This window comes from Herpailurus yagouaroundi, unplaced genomic scaffold (assembly GCF_014898765.1).
Source record: "Herpailurus yagouaroundi ecotype Mexico unplaced genomic scaffold, PumYag 199, whole genome shotgun sequence".
Taxonomy (NCBI): Eukaryota; Metazoa; Chordata; class Mammalia; order Carnivora; family Felidae; genus Herpailurus; species Herpailurus yagouaroundi.
The window spans coordinates 14,773,175-14,792,369 of NW_024412430.1; the positions used below are offsets into that span (position 1 = coordinate 14,773,175).

The 19,195-nt window shown below is 44.0% G+C and overlaps 1 protein-coding gene across 2 annotated transcripts in view; it reads right to left on the bottom strand.

The window, feature by feature from the left end:
* Positions 1 to 19,195, bottom strand: part of LOC121013687 (histone-arginine methyltransferase CARM1-like) — a 108,494-nt gene that overhangs the window by 62,477 nt on the left and 26,822 nt on the right. For both annotated transcript variants that reach the window (XM_040449447.1, XM_040449445.1), the window contains exon 4: positions 18,800 to 18,910. In XM_040449447.1, coding sequence (XP_040305381.1) covers positions 18,800 to 18,910 — 111 coding nt within the window. The remainder of the gene's footprint in view (positions 1 to 18,799; positions 18,911 to 19,195) is intronic.

Consider the following 19,195-nt stretch of genomic DNA (forward strand, 5'->3'; position numbering starts at 1 on the left):
TCATTATAAAGGCGCCTCTTTCCCAAGGGACCCATTCATCAAGGTATCACGGCAGTGTGCTTCCTGCCTTTGGCCGTGCCGAGAAAGCCCTTTCAAACGAACTGTGCACCAGCTGCAACACAGAGCGTGCTGCCTGGGGCACATGAATTAAATTAAGCATCATCCAGTAAGCATGAGAAACAGGCTGTCAAGGCATCAGGAGGAAAAGTGAAAAATTCAGTCCATTTGTCCTGATCCTTCCTCGACACAATCTGCATATTCGGAGCTATCGGGATGTGGCTCGGGTGAAATGTGACTCCAAGAGAGGGGTTGTGTCTTGTTCTTCCAGAATATTCCCGAGCACCACGCCAGGGACCAGGAGCACTCAGAAAATGCACACTGCAGAACTCTTCAACATTGTCACCGAACAGTTGTCTTGCAGGTACACCCTCATTCCGAAGTAACAAGCGTCACTTCTGGGTTTAATACGAAACGGGTTGTCACCGATGTACTCAATCCGCTGGGAACCCCCTGCCTGTTTACGACAACTCTACCTTTACCTAAGTAAGTGGGTGGAAAGACGCCGGCCAGCCACGGGCATTAATTTACCCCAGTAAATAATGGGGCTTTTTTTTTTTAAACTTAACTCAAAAGGAATAATAATAGCAATTAGCATTTGGACAATGCTTTACAGTTTACAAAAGACTTGCACAAGCTTTATCTTCTTTAGAGAGAGCAAGGCGGGTATGTGCGCGGGCCCTCGGTTGATTTCACCTGCGCAGGACCAGGTCTGTCTGGGAAATTCCTACTCCCCTCTTCTGATGGTGTGATGCTGTCAGGTTGCCAGGTGCAGCCAGCCTCCTCCTCTGCCCCAGCCACAGAAGTTGGCATATGAACTGGGTCCAGGTGATCACAGAACTCCATCCCTCTGGGATTGAGGGTCAGAAGAACAGGTGGCTAGACTGATCAAAATACTTCACTAAGATGTTTTTTCAGTGTAGACCTGGAGAAGATTACTTGTTTCCTGAGTCATGGGTCTGAAAGGGTGTTATTCAGGGGCCCCCTGTGTGCCAGTGGTCTTTCCCGTCCACACGAAGACGGACTGTGTATAGTAGGAGAATGAATCCCACATAGAAAGAAGCAGAGCTCTAGTGGGGAAGGAGTGGGTGGAAGAGACAGAGAGAGGGAGAGAGAGAGAGGATGAAACTTATCTGGGTCACTAGCTATTCTCTGGAGGCCGGATGGTATTACTCAGAAGCCCTCTGGACTGCCTGATGATATGAGCCAATAAATAAATTCTCTCTTCTCTTAAGCCAATGCGAGTTATCCTTCTGTGACCCAAGCAATAGGTTTTCCAAAATCAGACTGATTTTTGAAGATGAAGAAACCAAGCTGTTTTCACATTGTCCATGAAAATTTTCTTCCCTTCTCCTTGGTAAAATCATACGTTTTTGCCCCATTCACATTAGCCTTGGTCATGTCACTTGCTTCAGTCAATAAAAAAAGCCATAACCATGAACATGTACATGAGCAAAAAAATAAACCTTCTGTTGCTGTTACCCTGACAAGTTAGTCTTCTGTTAGTTTAGCAGAGCCTCGTTCAAAACGCTTCACTAGCCTGACTGATCTATATCTCTCTCTATATCTATATGTAGATGTATATAGACAGACTTATATTAATTAAGTGCTACAGCAGCCCAAATATCAATTTTGTTGGACGCCCATTTCTACAGTTCTTATGGATACCATGCCAGGTTGGTTCTAGCAAACCTAACCTCTCCCCATTTTCCAGAGCCTCTCTCTCTCTCTCTCTCTGTGTGTGTGTGTGTGTGTGTGTGTGTGTGTGTGTGTGTGTGTGTGTTTATGACTGTTTTTCTTTCTGGAGCATTTCTCAAAAATCAAAACCATACAATCAAATAAGAAAACAAAACAAAACAAAACATGGTCTCAAACCGTAGGTAGTACCAGGATGACTGATGTAAACACTAATAATAATTAATAAGAACAGCGAATATTAATATCCACTAATAGGCATCACACATCAGCAAGTTCTTAGAGACAAATCTTTGTAGGAAGAAGTCTACATGGGGCTACGGGATTTCATATATATTTAGAAAAAGGCCTTTATGAGATAGCAGACTGTTTATAGTACTTTGTGAGAACATGGGGCTCTTCCTGAAAATCTTTCCAGCAATAAGCCTACCCCGGTTATTTCATAGCAAAGTACAGAGAAGAGTCGCTCTACTTATAGACGAGGCATGGAGTTTTCTTGTTAAAGACAAGAGTTGTCATTTGCTGAAATTTTCCGTGATGACAAGTAGTGGTCAGAATTATTCTACTAGCAGACATTTTTGAAAAAATAAAACATAAGTCGCCCTTCTGAAATAAAGATGACTTTGAGTAATAAATGGAGGAGGAGCTATTTTTGAAAAGAAACTCGTGCTATGGAGAGAACACTTTGAAAATGGTTGTTTGGGAATATTTCATTGTTACGCGGTTTTGTTTCTGAAAATGATAAAAAGTCTCGTGGCTGGAAAATTTTAAAGACTTGGGGGGACACCTGGGTGGCTCAGTTGGTTAAGAGTCCAGCTTCGCTCAGGTCACGATCTCACAGTTTGTGAGTTTGAGCCCTGCATCAGGCTCTCTGCTATCTCTGATTGACATCAGAGAAAAGAGAAATGTATTAATTGAATTTCAAATACATTGCATAACGGTAGACGGGCTGAAAATGAATCATTGTGATTTACTTTGCTCAATTCGTTTTGCCTTCCTTCCATCTGAATTTACACATTTTTGTATGTTTTCTACCCCACAGCATTCACAAAAAGCATCAAGATAAGTTTAACAAAGAACCAGACCTTTAAATCACATTATTAGCAAATATTACATAGTTTTTTCCAAGTTTATTTTGAGAGACGGAGAGAGTGCACACACGGGGCAGGGGCAGAGAGAAGGTGACAGAGAGAATCCCAAGCAGGCTCTGTGCCAGGAGCTTCATAGCAGGAACCATGAGATCATGATCTAAGCCACAATCAAAAATCAGATACTTAACTGACGGAACTACCCAGGTGCCTCGATATCAATATTTTAAATCATAGTAACTCTATAGGTTCTTGTGTGCCAAGAGCGAAATATTATGCGTTTAAAAGCCATGCGGATTTTTATCTTTCCTCCTTTTCAATAATTTTATTTCTGGTTCTTATACATATGATTGCATGGGCTAAGATTTCTGGTACTAAAGTGAATAGAAGTTTACCTTTGGTTTTAAACAGTATGTTTACTGAGTATTTGTTGAATAATTCATATATAACGTACTCAAGTGTGCAGTTTAAAGTGTTTTAATAAATATGTATACCCATGTAAATACCACCGCCATCAAGATACGGAAAATACCCATCACCGCCAAATTGCCTTCCCACTTCCTTACAGTCAATCCTGACCCTGCTTCGCCCACTTACCACTGATCTGCTGTCACTGATTAGCTTTACCTTTTCTAGACTTTCACATAAATAGGTGAATATGCTTTCTTGTGTCTGGCTTCTGGGCATAATATTTTTGAGATCTGTCCATAATGTTACACGGAAAAGTAGCTTATTCGTTTACGTTGCTTAATAGTATTCCATTGTTTGAATATACCACCAATTGGTTTGTCTTTTCATCTACTGATGGACATTTGTGTACAAATCTTTGTGCAAACATATATTTTCATTTCTCCTAGGTAAATGCCAAGGGATAAAACAGCTGGATGCTAGGGACAGTGCATGTTTAACCTAAAGAGAATTCACCTGATGGTTTTTGAAAGTCCCTGTCCCATGTTACATTCTCACACAAGGTGAATGTGGGTCCCACTGGTTTATTGTCAGTCTTTAAAAATTAAAAAAAAAATTTAAATGTTTATTTTTCAGAGAGAGAGAGAGAGAGAGAGAGAGAGAGAGAGAGAGAGAGAGGCAGCGTGTGAGTGGGGAAAGGGCAGAGAGGGAGAGAGACAGAATCTGAAGCAGGCTCCAGGCTCTGAGCTGTCAGCACAGAGCCCGATGCAGGGCTCGAACTCACGGATCGCAAGATCACGACCTGAGCTCAGGTCGGATGCTTAACCGACTGAGCCACCCAGGCGCCCCAGTCTTGTAAAATTTTTAAGTTTATTTATGTGTTTTGATAGACACGGAGAGTGAGGGAGGGGCAGAGAGTCAGGGAGAGAGAGAATCCCAAGCAGGCTCTGCGCTGTCAGCGTAGGGCCCAAGGCGGGGCTCGAACTCACAAACTGAGATCATGACCTGAGCTGAAACCGAGAGTTGGGACACGCATCTGACGGAGCCACTCAGCTCCTTAATCGTCAGTCTTCTAAATTTTGGCCATTGGTACATGTTTAGTGGGTATCTCATCATTTTAACTTTGGAGTCATTTATAACATACATGATATGTTAGCACAGTAGCACATCCAAAGTTTTCAAAACAAATCAATCTGCATATATCAAAGGATAGCTGAAAATGTATGCCAATCACGAGATACAAACGAGATGCTGCAGACACATTACACGCAGTAATGACCAGGTTCCTGCCTGGAGCGCTGGTCACTCCAAACCTAAGCAGTTAGTTGCTTTTTTAAAGACAACCTTACAGAGGTTTTGAGGTTTCCAATGTTATATCCTGAAAAGAGGTTAGGGAGGAGAGAAAACCATTTTCCTGCTTCCAGTTCTAAGTTTGGGACCTGCCAGCAAAGGCTACTTGTCCACTGGAGCCAGAGGGCAGACCGTGGAGCGCACTTTCCTTCCAGTATCGCACCCCGCTGTGGTGCCGACCTCGGTTTCACTCCTGATTCAAGTTCATGGGCACAGAAGGTAACCCTAAGGAAAAACATATTTCCCCCTCCAGGGTGGCTCCAGGGGGCGGCTGGGCCAGCAGCTTCTTGGGCACTTGACTTACCATTCACACGCAAGTTTAAGGACACTCATCTGTCATTTCACGGCTGGCTGGCGGAAAAGCATCAGTGCAAATATCAAGAAACCTCAGCGGTAAGTCCGTCTCAAGCAAGTCGGATGTCCCGTAATACGCTCAGTGTGATAGTTTAATCAGAGAATCGTGAGGTACCATTGCCTCTGCCCAAGAGGAACAGACTTTTCTTCTTTTCAAGAAAGCTCTTTTCAGATAGCTATTAGGTTGTTGAATGAGGAACTGCACAAAAGAAATGCTGGCTCCTTGTGGTCTTTCAGATCATTAAAAAGTTACCCAGGTGGCAAAACCAGTTATCATTTCCTAAGCTACGGCGGATGCGGATGAAAAGAGCAAGGCTGGACACCAATCTGAGGCTGCATGACGGCCAAACCATCAGCCCGGAGCGAATGAGGATTCATCAATTCTGTGGAACATAAGGAGTCACGGTGATTACTTAGCATTGTGCGGGGAAAACCAACCTGTTGATTTGACTGACTATTTTGCTCTTCAGATGCTGGTCTGGCTTCCAAGAGCGTCACACAGCCAACATTGATCGTGTGTGTGCGTGTGTGTGTGTGTGTGTGTGTGTGTGTGTGTGTGTGTGTTTCTCTTGTGGCACCTGGCACAGGGTGAAATTCTCCAGCTACCGGGAGCTGGCTGGGAAAAGTACAGTTAGGGCGGGGTTGGGAGGGGGGAGGGGGGAGGCGTTGCCATGGGGAGGGTGTGAGTGTGAAAGGGTTCACCGTTAGGGCTGAAGGGAGCTCTAAGACATCAAAACCTTTTTAGCGATGATACGTAATCAACCATCTGATGCTTTTCAGTTTCATTCCCCGGGGAGAGCTCAAAGGGATGCCTTACTTATTTGGCCAAATTTAAATTGCAGTCTGTCTTACCTTCCCTGCTCTGCCTGCCAAGAAAACGTGTGCCCTAATCGCAACTCCCCCTAAAATGTGTGGGTGCCTTGCAGGAAAATGCTCTAGGTCCACAGGCGTTTTTTTCCGCTGCTTCCCTCAAACTGGCCAACAACAGACAGTCGTGCACACTGGGGGCTGCTAGGGGGTAAAGGGAGGATCAATGAGCTGAGTGGCCATGAATTAAGACTGAGGCTTGAGGAAAGAATATTTCAGATGCTGCAAAGTGAGCCAAAGAGTTGTTTGATTTATTGAATTATGGTTTAAAGATCGAGATGACTGACAGTGCCGTGTTGAAATGAGGACACCTTTCCACCACAGAGGACAGACAGCTACGGATTTGGGTGAGCTTCTTACCTTCTCCATCCCCTCCTCTGTAAAACTGTAAATTGAGGAAACTGGACATCAATTCCAAAGTGTTTTTTTTTTTTTTTTTTTTTTTTTGCCTCCAGACCGTCATTCAAATAAACGTTGATCTAGAAGCCCAGTAAGCAAAACAGATAAAAGGGATGTTGTTCTCCCAACCATCAGGGAAATGCAGATCAAACCCACAATGAGATATCACCTCACACCTGTTAGCAGGGCTATTTCCAAAACACAGCAAAAAGGTAAGTGTTGGTGAGGACAGGGAGAAATTGCACTGTTGGTGGGACTACAGAGTGGTGCAGCCCCTCTGGAAAACGGTGTGGAGTTCCCACAAAACAATAAAAATAGAGTTACCTTGTGATCCGTCAACCTGACTTCTGAGTATATACCCAAAAGAAGTTAAATCAGCCTCTTGAGATATTTGCAACCCTCACCGCAGCATTATTCACAAAACCAAGCCATAGAAATAATCCAAATGCCCATCAACAGATGAATGAAGGAGCTATGGTAGACACGCCCACAATGGAATATGATCCAGCCTTTAAAAAGAAGGAATTCTTGTGATTTGCAACAACAGAGATGAATCTTGAGGGCATTATGCTAAATGGAGTAAGTCAATCATAGAAAGACAAGTAACATGATTCCATTTACATGAAGTACCTAAAACGCCCAATTCACGGAAGGAGAGAAGGGAACTGTGGTTGCCAAAGGCTAGGAAAGGGGGAAATGAAATTCTTTATTGGATATAAAGTTTGTGTTATGTGGAGCGCCTGGCTGGCTGAGTCAGAAGAGTGAGTGACTCGTAATCTTGCGATTGTGGGTTTGAGCCCCACACTGTATGTGGAGATTACTTAAGAAACTTAAAAAAAAATAATAAAGTTTGTGTTATGCAAAATGAGTACGTTCTAGAGATCTTCCTGTACAAGATGGCACCTATAATTAACAATGTGGTATTCTGTACTTTAAAAGCTATTAAGAGAGTAGATCTCACGTTAAGTGCTCATATAAAACAAAAAAACACAGACACACAAACAAAAACATAACACAGGGACATTTTTTGGAGGTGTAGGACATGTTTAGTACCTTGGCGGCTATAGTGAGGCTGTTATGGAACCTGGTCTGGATCACCCAGCAGAAGAACCAAGCGGCACTTGGAGATCTTGGAAGGCAGGAGGTTTCTTTTACACCGGCGGGCTCAGAGGAGATCACTCTCCCGAGGTCTGAGCCCCAAGCATAAGCAGAGGGAACAATTTATAGTTTGTTACTTCTGCATTCTGCATTAGGAGTAATTTGCCACGTGTGCGCCCGGCAAGTGGGGTAGGAAGAAGAACCGGGAAGGAGAGGCTTTGGTCAGGGACTGGAACTTCCCTATCAGTCCTGTCGGCCATCTTATAACAGATTGTTCCCTATCAACTGGTATCATGGATGTGTGTATATACTTTTCAAGATGTACATATTAGTTGTTGTGTGCAATTTTAAACTATCAATTATACCTCAAACAACAACAACAAAGAGAGGGGGTATAAAGGGAATGAAAACGCTAGCTTGAAAAGATATCTGTATTCCCATGTTCATAGCAGCATTATTTCTAATAGCCAAGGCATGGAAACAATCTAAGTGTCCATCAATGGATGAATGGATAAAGGAGTTGTGGTATATGTACACAATGGATTATTATTCAACCCTGAAGAATGAGGGAATCCCTACCATTTACAAGATGAATGCTCCTCGAAGAGATTATACTAAGTGAAATAAGTTAGAGAAAAACAAATACTGTATGTATGATCTTACTTATATGTAGTCTTAAAAAAACAAACATGATACAACAAAATCCCCAAATTCCACCAAACTCATAGAAAAAGAGATCAGATTTGTGGTTACCAGAGGTGGGGGTGGGGAACGGAGGTAAATGGTTCAAGGTACAATCTTTTACTTTTGAAGTGAGTATTGCAGATACAATATATAACGTACTGACTGTAGCTAACACCGTTGTATGATGTCTGAGAAAGTTGTTAAGAAAGCAGATCCTAAGAGTTTTCCATGGCAAGGAAAAATTTCTTCTCTTCCTTGTATTTTATCTGTATGAGATGACAGATGTTAACTAAACCTATTGTGGTAATCATTTCACAAAATACCTAAGTCAAACTATTGTGCTGTGTACCTGAAACTTAGTGACATCTGTTAATCATTTCTCAATACAACTGGGAAAGAGAAGAAATTGAGGTTAAAAATAAAAGCAAACTTTCCAAAAGTCAAAAAAAAAAAAATGACAAGTCAATTCTGTTGCTTTTAACCATGTCTCAGTGATGTGCTCAATACATTCTGGCTTCCAGCCTTTCTGGCTATTTACTAAATTGGATGTGATAAAATCTATCCATCGTGAAAAGAAGGGGGTGTTCCTGTCACTGTAGGGAGCTTGGGGCAGGAAGGCTCCTCCCACTGTTCCCATCCAGCTCCCTTACTTGCCCAACTCAGACACTGTGGGAAACCCTTTCTGGGGGCTGTTTCGTCTCTGATGTCATACAATCCCAGTAATTCTCAAAGTGTGGTCCCCTGACCAAGCATCAGCAACAGCAGAACTTATAAGAAACGTGAGTTCTTGGTCCACATCCCTGTACCTACCGAATGGGAACCTGTGGGGGTGGGGCCCAGCAGCCTGTGTTACAGAAGTCCTGCAGGACATGCTGACCTACCTTCATCTGAGAGATGCCCAAGTGGTTTGTTTCTTCTCAACAGTCACCAAACCTGAGGCCATCTGACAATCTAGGAGATTTGGGTCAGCAAGCACAGTTTCTACCCGGGAAAGGATTTAGAAACAGCTCTGAATTTCTCCCGAGACCCGGATGTTACAGAGCGGCTTAACACACGGCTCTGGCCAGTCTGCAGAATTGCTGAGAAGGGCAGGGCATAAGTACAGAGGCTCTGCCTCTTGCAACTGTTTGGGTTTTAAAAAGGGGTGCTAGGGGCACCTGGGTGGCGCAGTCGGTTAAGCGTCCGACTTCAGTCAGGTCATGATCTTGCAGTCTGTGAGTTCGAGCCCTGCGTCAGGCTCTGGGCTGATGGCTCAGAGCCTGGAGCCTGTTTCTGATTCTGTGTCTCCCTCTCTCTCTGCCCCTCCCCCGTTCATGCTCTGTCTCTCTCTGTCCCAAAAATAAATAAACGTTGAAAAAAAAATTAAAAAAAAAAATAATAATAAATAAATAAATAAAAAGGGGTGCTAAAGGAAATTGCAAAATGCAATTTAAACGCACACTCTTAGAAAACGTGCTCTGCCCCATGCCTCCCATTGTTGCCTGGGGATCACCCTTCCATGATCTCTGTTGGGTTGACTTGTACAGAGACAGGGGTGAAATGAGGCCCCATAACAGCAATGTTAATAGCCACAAGGAATAGTGACAAGGATAACAATAGCAAGAGAATGTCAGGCATTGCGCTAATTTCTATTTCGATTTTCTCATGTGATTTTTGTATCTTCACAAGGGACTATTATTATTTAAAATTTTATAGGTGAAGAAAATGAGGTAGAGAAAGGTAAACTAACTTATTATAGTAGGCAGAATAACACCCCCCACACACAAAAGTATATATCCTGCTCCCCCAAAATTTTTGAGTGTGTTACCTTACATGGCCAAGGGACCTCGCAGATGTGATGAAATTAAGGATCTTAAGATGGGGAGAGCATAGTGGATTGTCTTAGTGGGCCCCATATAAACACAAAGATCTTTTCATGAGGGAGGTAGGAGGGAGAGAAGAAGATGATAGTGAAGAGCAAAGTTCAGAGAGAGCCTGGGGGGCTCAGCCAGATAAGCATCGGACTCTTTTTTTCCACTCAGGTCACCATCTCACAATTCGTTAGATCGAGCCCTGCCTCGGGCTGTGTGCTGACAGCATGGAGCCTGCTTGGGATTCTGCCTCTCCGTCTGTCCCTGTCCGTCCCCTGCTCACATGCATGCACGTGTACTCTCCCTCTCTCAAAATAAATAAACGTTTAAAACAAAAACTCCCAAAACAAACAAACAAACAACAACAACAACAAAGTCAGAATGATGCAGCCTCTAGGCAAGGAATGTGGGCGGCCTCCAAAGGCTGGAAAAGGCAAAGGATGGATTCTCTGCTAGAGCCTCCAGAAAGAACACGGTTCTGTGACACCTTGATTTTAGCCCCACAAGATCCACTTTGTATTTCTGATGCTCAGAACTGCAAGGCAATGCATGTGTGTTGTTTTAAGCCATTAAGCTTGTGTTAATTCGTTACAGCAGCAAGAAGAAACTAATACCTGCCGAGGTCACACGGCCATTAGGCTGTGGATCAAGGATACAACCCCACCCTGGGTGATTCCAGAATCATCGATTCTAACGCCAGCAAAGGTGTTTAGAGCCTACGTTATAAGGAACTGAGGGCTGAGACAAAGAGGCAAAGATACTTTCTCCCACGTGGCCTTGCCTTGATCACCAATCCAGCTGTAAGAAGGGTTCTTATTTCCTGGGTAGGGTTTTGTGGCAAATGAGGTGGCGTTCCCCATGGATTTCTTTATGCTGCTCTTGTCCCAAGTGTGTTCCTAGCTGATACGGCCAATGGAGGAAGGTTTCCCTCCTACATGGCAGACCCGTCTGCCCGTTTAAGTGCTTCACAATCAGCTCCTTACAGGAAAAAGATGGGTTTTCTCCTGTATCTTGGAAGAACTATCTGAAGGGTAGGTGGTCCAGCTTCTAGCCAACACATTAACCTCTTCATCTCTGAGGGAACCATGAGCCCCTGGATGTTCACAGGCTGTGTCCCATCTTCAAGACCTACCATGGCCATCACTTCTCAGCCTTTTGGCTAAGATCAGGTGAAGACCTACCATGTCCAAGGCACTGCATTATCTATGATAAGGGGATGATATTACCTGCCCCAAGCCCTTCACGGATACTTCTGGAAGAACTACATGTTTGTAGATGTAGAAATGCATCCTAAATTCTAAAAGTTCAGCTACGCAAAAATGCTTATTATCGTTTCCTTAACAGATTCCTTGCTGCCACCTTTTAATTTCATTGTCAGTGCAAAAATAAAAAGTGTTGATGGGCTGGATGGAACTTCATGACTCAGGCATTTTGTCTGTGGAGAATGAGAAGGAAGTAGAAGTAAGCTGTAGGAGACACTAAAAATACTGGAGAAAAAAGCTAGCTCCAAGAGTTGAAATCAGGATAAACTCAGAAAACTTCAAAGTATATGCTCTTTCAAGTGTTCAAGAATTGGCCTTCAAAGTATTTTGTGAAGAGATTACCAACACACGTAAGATAAGGAATCGCCTAAGAACCAAAGGGCCTTCAGAAATCTCCTTGTCGGCAGTAAGAGGCGAAGCTTGAAAAGACGGCATTTCATGTCTTTCGCCCTTTAGGATTCGGTTCAAATCCCATCTCTCCTCCACCAGCCTCCCTGACCCGCCCGGCCGACGGGAGCCGTTCCTGGCCCAGGAGCTTCTCATCCCTGCCGTTCACACGTTCTCGCTGTCTTGTGTCAAGAATTTCACTTGTTTGAAATCCACCTGGATTGTAAGCCACTTGAGGGGAGAGATCGTGTCCTAGATGTATGCTGTGTCTTCACAGGGCTTCCGACAGTAGAAGGCGTGGCGCGTCAGGTGGTGTAGTCCATTTCTAGACGTCTTTGCTCGCACCTAAAGCACACGTGACAAAGTGCCCTGTGGCCTCGTCTAAGCTTTTAGTATCATCGCGCTTGTTCCATCACCTCCTGGCTTTGCTATTACATCTTCATCTCCATCCTCCCGCAGCTTCCTATCCATAGTCCCAAGTTAGGATCTGGAATCTTGGTCTTGTAGTACCTGCTCTGGCATATGTTACAGATCTCTGCTTCGGGACCATGGGACTCATTCCCCCAGCTGCTGGAACACTGGCAACGATGGCTCTCAGCTGGGTCTTGTCTTACCAAACTCCCTCCACCCACACAGCCATCTGACCCAAAGCCACAGCCCTTCCCAAGGGAGTGCACACCAAAAAGGTGTGGGATGGAAAGCCCTTGCCTCAAGGTGATTCAACTCCCAGAGGCAGCCCCAGCTCAGAAACTCCCGTGCGAGTGGACGTTCACTTTATTCCGATCGTAATGCAGCTTAACACCTCCTCGCATAGTACCACCCTCCCTCCTTCATTTCTCCACACATCAGGTTCCTGAGAGCCCTCCGTGATAAACTTCCTCCATGCAGATCTCTGCACCACAGTCTGTTTCCTAGGGAACCTGTTCTGTGACGGATCTCACACATAAATCAGAGAAAAATAAACAATGCCCACAGCATGAGGGACTGGGGAGGGCGCCTCCCCTAACGTCAAGCCAGTCCAATCCGGCCAAGGCTCCCAATGCCTGGCCGCGAACACAGACACCAGCCTGGCCATCCGATGCCAGCCAAGTGAAGTCTGGTCACTTGTGTCCTCTCCATCGGTGCTTCCCACTAGAACTTTCTGCGATGATGGACATGTTCCCTGCCTGCCCTGTCCAATACAATAGCCATCAGCCACTTGTGACTGTCGAGCACCTGAAATGCAGCTAGTGTGACTAAGGTATTTCATTCTCAGAAATTAACCTATATTTAAATACAAACAGTCACATGTGTCTCGTGGCTCCCATGAGGCACAGAACAGCCGTAGATTACGAATCGGGCAGGTCTAGAAAGGCAGTATCTCAATGGCTCCAATTCCACCCACCTTTACTTCTGCCTCTCCATCATCTAGAAGTACCTGGTCTGACTCCTTCAAAGTCATCCTAATGAGGCAGACAGAGGAACTGTGTACCAGTAAAGTCTAATTATTAAGTGGCCCAACAATGATTATGAATATTGTTAAGTCTCAGTGCCAGAGAGCTCTATTTCAAGATTAAATTGGTTATAACGCATCAATCTATTTACCATTGCTTACCCTCATAGTCTTGTATTCCCCTGGCCCCCCGAGGAATTAGATGGAGAGAAATGACCTGTGTTTGCGTGCAACTGAAATTAAGGAATACCCCCTTTCTTGACTGTGTACGTGTGTACGTTTGATTAATGCCTTTTTCTTTGCCATTTGGTCTATATGATCCTGGAGCTTCAGCTCTATGTTTTGTACATAAGAAAGCAAAAAGAGAGAAAGACACAGCTGCCATTTTGAGGTGGACAGGCTGGGAACCCAAGGGAGACCTTTAGTCCTGCCCTGTTTCTTGGACAAGGACGATCTCTTATTACTGACCCAGAAATGTCAGAAGGGGCCCAGGATGAGAGCACATGGCTGCACTTGGGTAAGTTCATGACTATCCCGCAAAAACTGACTCTGTGTACATGCCCTCCAGACAAGGAGTCATTCACACCATCCTGCCGTCTGAGGGTCAGCCCGGACACAATCCGTGTGAGCCACTGAAAGCAACTGAAATTGAATCCAGCGCAATTTGAAAATATTCTGTTTACTTAAAGCCCAGAAGCCTAGCGTGAGAAGAAGAATCCAGGCCCAGGCGATGGTAGTTAAATTTGTTCATTTTTCTTTCTTGTTGCAATTTTATCTTTTCCGAGCAATTTAATGAAGACTCCAGAGGAAAGAATTAAATGTCTGCTGTTTCAATTACCAAATAATGAAAAGGTCGAAAGGAGCCCCATGCACTGTGTGCTGAGCCGCTATAAAAGCCTGTGCTTACAGTGAAAATCTTTTGTGTGCTGTTCACACTTGCGATTTGCCACCCACAAATTGTACAGATGATTGTCAGTGTAAGAAGCAGAAATCAAGAGCTGGTACAGGTCGCCCTCCACAAGGGTGAAAAGGCCTGGCCCACGGGGGCATCTCACGACACCCACGGCAGCAGCCAGAGGCACGGTGGGGACTACAGCCTTCATCAGGAGGGACCAGACTGGCATTAAATCCACCCTTTGAGAAGGTTGTAATCACCTTTGGCCCTGAATGCATTGGGACTAGCCTGTCCTTGGGGCCACATGCAGGGTACGTCTCCGGGGCCAAAGAGACCTGGCAGCAAGGATTTCAAGGACTCTGCGCAGCCTCTCTGGCATCTGAAAAGCTACCCCCGCCCCCAACCTGCCCCAACTATATACAGAAAAGAAAGATTACAGAAACACAAAAATCCTCTCCAGAAGCCAAAAACAAAGATAAAATAAAACGGTTTTTGGAATTCAAGCTTTAAAAATCAAGTCTCTTTGGAAATAATGGGCAAGCAAAAAGGCAGCTCGGCATAGACTCTCCTAGCCCCAACACCCACGATGACCATCTCTCCGCTCATGCTGCGGCTTCTCGAAAACCTTTGGATCAGTGACATCGAAAGACTCAATGGCCAAGTCATTGTACAGCTTCTTTTTCACCCTTAAATTAAGTTCTTCTTTGGTTATTTCAGAGAATAGCCTCATTCTTAGGAAACACACACTGAAATGTTTAAGGATAAAGGGTCATAATATATATCGCTGACCCATAGTAAAAAGTGTGTGTGCGTGCGTGTGTGTACGTGTGTGTGTGTGTGTGTACGTGTGTGTGTGTCCTCCTCCTTTACCTCTATCGACATCTATGTAAATATTTACATACACATGTATATACCTTTGGGGGAGGGATGAGACGGAAACCAGGCTGAACGATAAAGCAAGTGGGGTAAAGTGTAAAGAGAATTTGGGCAGCCTTTGAACTATTTTTATTTTTACAACGTACCTGCAAGTTTGAAATTATTCCAAGTTTTAAATAGTGCAAAAAGTTTTAAATAGTGCAAAAAGTTTTAATTCTTTCTCTTTTCTTCTCCTGTGTATTAGCTCCTTGCTAGATACCCTCATAATTACACAACAGCCACACTCTGGGTAACAGTGTCTGTGAGGGGAGCGCCACTCCATGAGAAGGCAACAGTTCTGCTTATATGTGTAATCAGGATGAAGATTCTCTTGGAGAAACCAACCGCAAAGACAATTCTAGAACGGCCCCTCTTATGGTGTGCTGGTGATTACTGAGGGTTTATGCTGGGGTTGGAGAGGGACTATGGATAGGGAACGCAAGAGTATCTCTAGATAATTCCTTCCTCTCTTCTCTTAAAATACTACAGCCAAGGGTATCAGGTTCTCAAGGTTTTAAAAGTCATGACTATTCCTCAAATCAAGTTAAAATATACGTGAGGGGCACTGTTAAGCGTCAGACTCCTGATCTCAGCTCAGGTCATGGTCTCACGGTTCGTGAGTTTGAGCCCCGCTTCAGGCTCCATGCTGACGCTGCGGAATCTGCTTGGGATTCTCTCTCTCTCCCTCTCTCTCTCCCCCTCCCCTGCTCATGCTCGCTTTCTCAAAAATGAAAACAATAAACTTAAAAAAATAAAATATATGTAAACATACGTGAAAACAAACTGTATGAGAAAAAGAAAATCTCTGAATTATTTATGCCACTTTTTTGGGGGGGGTGGGGGGAGTGGTGTCTGAAATGAGAGGCCATAGGATCATTCTGTTGTCAGAAGAGACCCACTCTGGGGGCACCTGGGTGGCTTAGCCAGCTGAGCGCCCGACTTTGGCTTAGGTCATGATCTCGCAATTCGTGAGTTCGAGCCCCACACCAGGCTCGCTGCTGTCAGTCTGTCAGCACAGAGCCCACTTAGTATCCTCTGTCCCCCTCTGTCTGCCCCTCCCCCACTTGCGCTCTCCCAAAAATAAATATTAAAAAAAAAAATAATACAAGAATAGAACCTCTCTGAAGACTGACCTTAATCGGTACTGCTACTCCTATATTCCCAAAAAACACAACTGTGGGATGCACTTGAATGAATATATGATTAAATGATTGAGCAACACCTGAGATAAAGTTCTAGGCTCACTTCCTTATCCTTAGGAATACCCTGTAAGATGTATGAAAATCTAAGCGGAGGCATCTTTAACTATAGGGTTCTCTCTTCACAAGCTTCTATTCTCCTCTTCTTTATTTAGAATTCCATATGTAAATCTATGAGCATCATAAAGAAAAAGGTGAGATCAACTGGACAAAGCTATTTTTCACACATATAATGGAATAGGATTAATACCGAGAGTGCAGAAAGCATTCCTACAGATGAATTAGAACTGAAAAGATAATCCAAAGTAAAAATTGTCCCAAAGAGCCCATGAACAGGTATTCCACAGAAGAGAAAGCACAAATGGCCAAAACGCTCTGCCCAGGTACTCAAAGTCATGAATAAGCGGAAAATGCAAATACAAATGCAAACAGCATGTCGTAAAAACCAGATGGGCAAAAATCCCAAAGCCTGACAGTATCAACTGCTGACGAAGCTGTGGAACAATGGCACTGTCGTTTACTGCTGGAGGGAGGGGAAGGTGGAAGAACCACTGTGGGAAACACCCGGTCATTGCAGAGCAGAGTTGAAGGCATGCATGTCCTGTGACCCAACAATTCTACTGCTGGGTATATACCGAGAAGCTCTATCAAAGACGCAGCGGCGGGCGGGTGTTGTGCAAGAATATTCCTAACAACACTTGTATAATGGAGGCCATCCAAAGTCTGCCAACAGAACAGTAAACTAGCAGCTTGAGACATTTCATGCAATAGAACAGTATCCAGCCCTGAAGATAAAGAAACAATAGTTGTGTACATCCACAGAATGGTCATCAGGAACACGATGTTGGACGAAAAAAACAAATGATACAAGAATGCATACGTTGTGATTCTATTTATGAAACAGGGTTTGTTTTTAGGGATAGAAATAGGGGTAGGGGCGCCTGGGTAGTTCAGTCGGTTGAACACCCAACTTCAGTTCAGGTCATAATCTCGCAGCTAGTGAGTTCGAGCCCCACGTCAGGCTCTGTGCTGACAGCTCAGAGCCTGGAGCCTGCTTCAGATTCTGTGTCTCCCTCTCTCTCTGTCCCTTCCCCATTCGTGCTCTCTCTCTCTCTCTCTCTCTCTCTCTCTCTCTCTCTCTCTCTCAAAAATAAAATAAAACATTAAAAAAATTAAAAAAAAAGAAATATATAAGGTAAAACTATACATAACAAGGGAATGAGAAAGAAAAATTCAAGACTGTGGTTACCTGTGCCTAGAGAAGAAAGGAAAAGCAATCAGGAGGAGACATATGGACCTTGAATGGAAACCCTAATGGCCTATTTCTTAAAAGAAGTAGAGGGCACGTCCATTGCATCATTATCCTTTATACTTACACATCTTACAAATATTCTTTTGTGCGTATCCAATATTCAACAAAAACAACTTTTAAGAACTGGTGAAGAAGGAAATGACCAAAAATATTTTATCAAGACTTGTTGGAAAGGAAAACAGAGGAAAACAACATTCCAGCCAGCAGCCTCTGGCAATCTTTCCTTCCACACACGCCATACTGGCCTGTCTCTGATTCTTCTTTGTTTTTGTTTTTTTTTTTTAATTTTTTTTCAACGTTTATTTTATTTTTGGGACAGAGAGAGACAGAGCATGAACGGGGGAGGGGCAGAGAGAGAGGGAGACACAGAATCGGAAACAGGCTCCAGGCTCTGAGCCATCAGCCCAGAGCCTGACGCGGGGCTCGAACTCTCGGACTGCGAGATCTGATTCTTCTTTGTTCACTCGATCCAAAACCAACCACGGCTCCGAGTTACCAGTTGTCCCGGGTTGGGGAAACATTTCACGATATTCATTAGAAGGAACAGCCAAACTTCCTTCTCTGTCCTCCTAACCCTCATTAAAATTCAGGCCTCCTCCAGGTGTGAATGACAAGCACATTACCCCATTCACGCATGCGCACGCACCCATCCAATCTCTGCAGCTCAGTCAGGTTATTATTATATCCAACCAACTATTACTGAAAGCCATTATGACCTGACTTTTGCCTTTGACTTATTCTCTAATATTTGTACATATTTAACAATGATAATACCATATTCAAAACAAAGAATCTATCCTCCAACCTATGCCTGAAATCTGAAAAAGCTCCTTGAAACACAGACATCTGTCTATGCTCCAAATACAACCATGTAGCAACAGCCCTTTAAAGCTAAACTAAAATTTAAAGTGAGTGGTGCAGGGGTGCCTGGGTGGCTCAGTTGGTTAAGCGTCTGACTTCGGCTCAGGTCATGATCTCGCGGTTTGTGAGTTCGAGCCCCGCGTTGGGCTCTGTGCTGACAGCTTGGAACCAGCTTGGGATTCCTCGTCTCCTCTCTCTCTGCCCCTCTCCCTCTCACGCTCTGTCTCTCTCTCTCCCAAAAACATTAAAAAAAATTAGGGATCTAGAATGTTAAAAAAAAAAAACTTTAAAAAAATAAGGTGACTGGTACAGTTGGTCAGTACAGCACTTAAGAACAAGATAAATCTCGCTCCAGAAAGTCTGACTCCTCACCTTGGTAGGTCATTAAAGATAAAAAGACATTCATCTCCCCCTCTGGCCCACCTGCCACCCAGTGGATGGGGAAGAAGAAAGTTTTGCTCTATTTTCAATGTCATGAAATTTTTTAAAAACTTGTTTTCATGTCAGTTACTCCAGTGACGTCTGGCTTCTCTCAGCAGTAAATTGCCAACAGGAACAAAATAGTCAGACTGGTAAGAAAAAAAAAAAATGCTTCTAAATGACCCACCTGGAAGATTCCATCACTTAGTCCCCTGACGTTTACTGAAGACCTAGTTAGGAGACGCTGTAAAAATACAACCACTTACCTCCGCATACTGTGCGACAGAACTGGCTTCAACAGCATACACTCTCCTAGCTCCAGCCTGCACGGCAAAAAATGATAGTATTCCTGACCCACAGCCAACATCTAGGACAATCTGGAAGAAAGAGCGAAGACAACAGAGGGGTGAGAAAATGCACAGGTATGTTGGCTCCACCATGGCTTTGAGCAATTGTCTTCAGGCTAAACGCCCCAGCTTTGCTGTTTACAAATGGTCTCACCTTAGTCAAGTTAGGAATCTCCGTGAGACTCCATTTTGTCAGATGTTTAATGGGATAATAATATCCACTTTTTAAGTTTTTTTTGGAGGGATTAAGTAACATGAAGTATCTACAGAGCACCTGGCAGGTAGTTGGTGTTTTTCAAATCACTGCTCTTATTA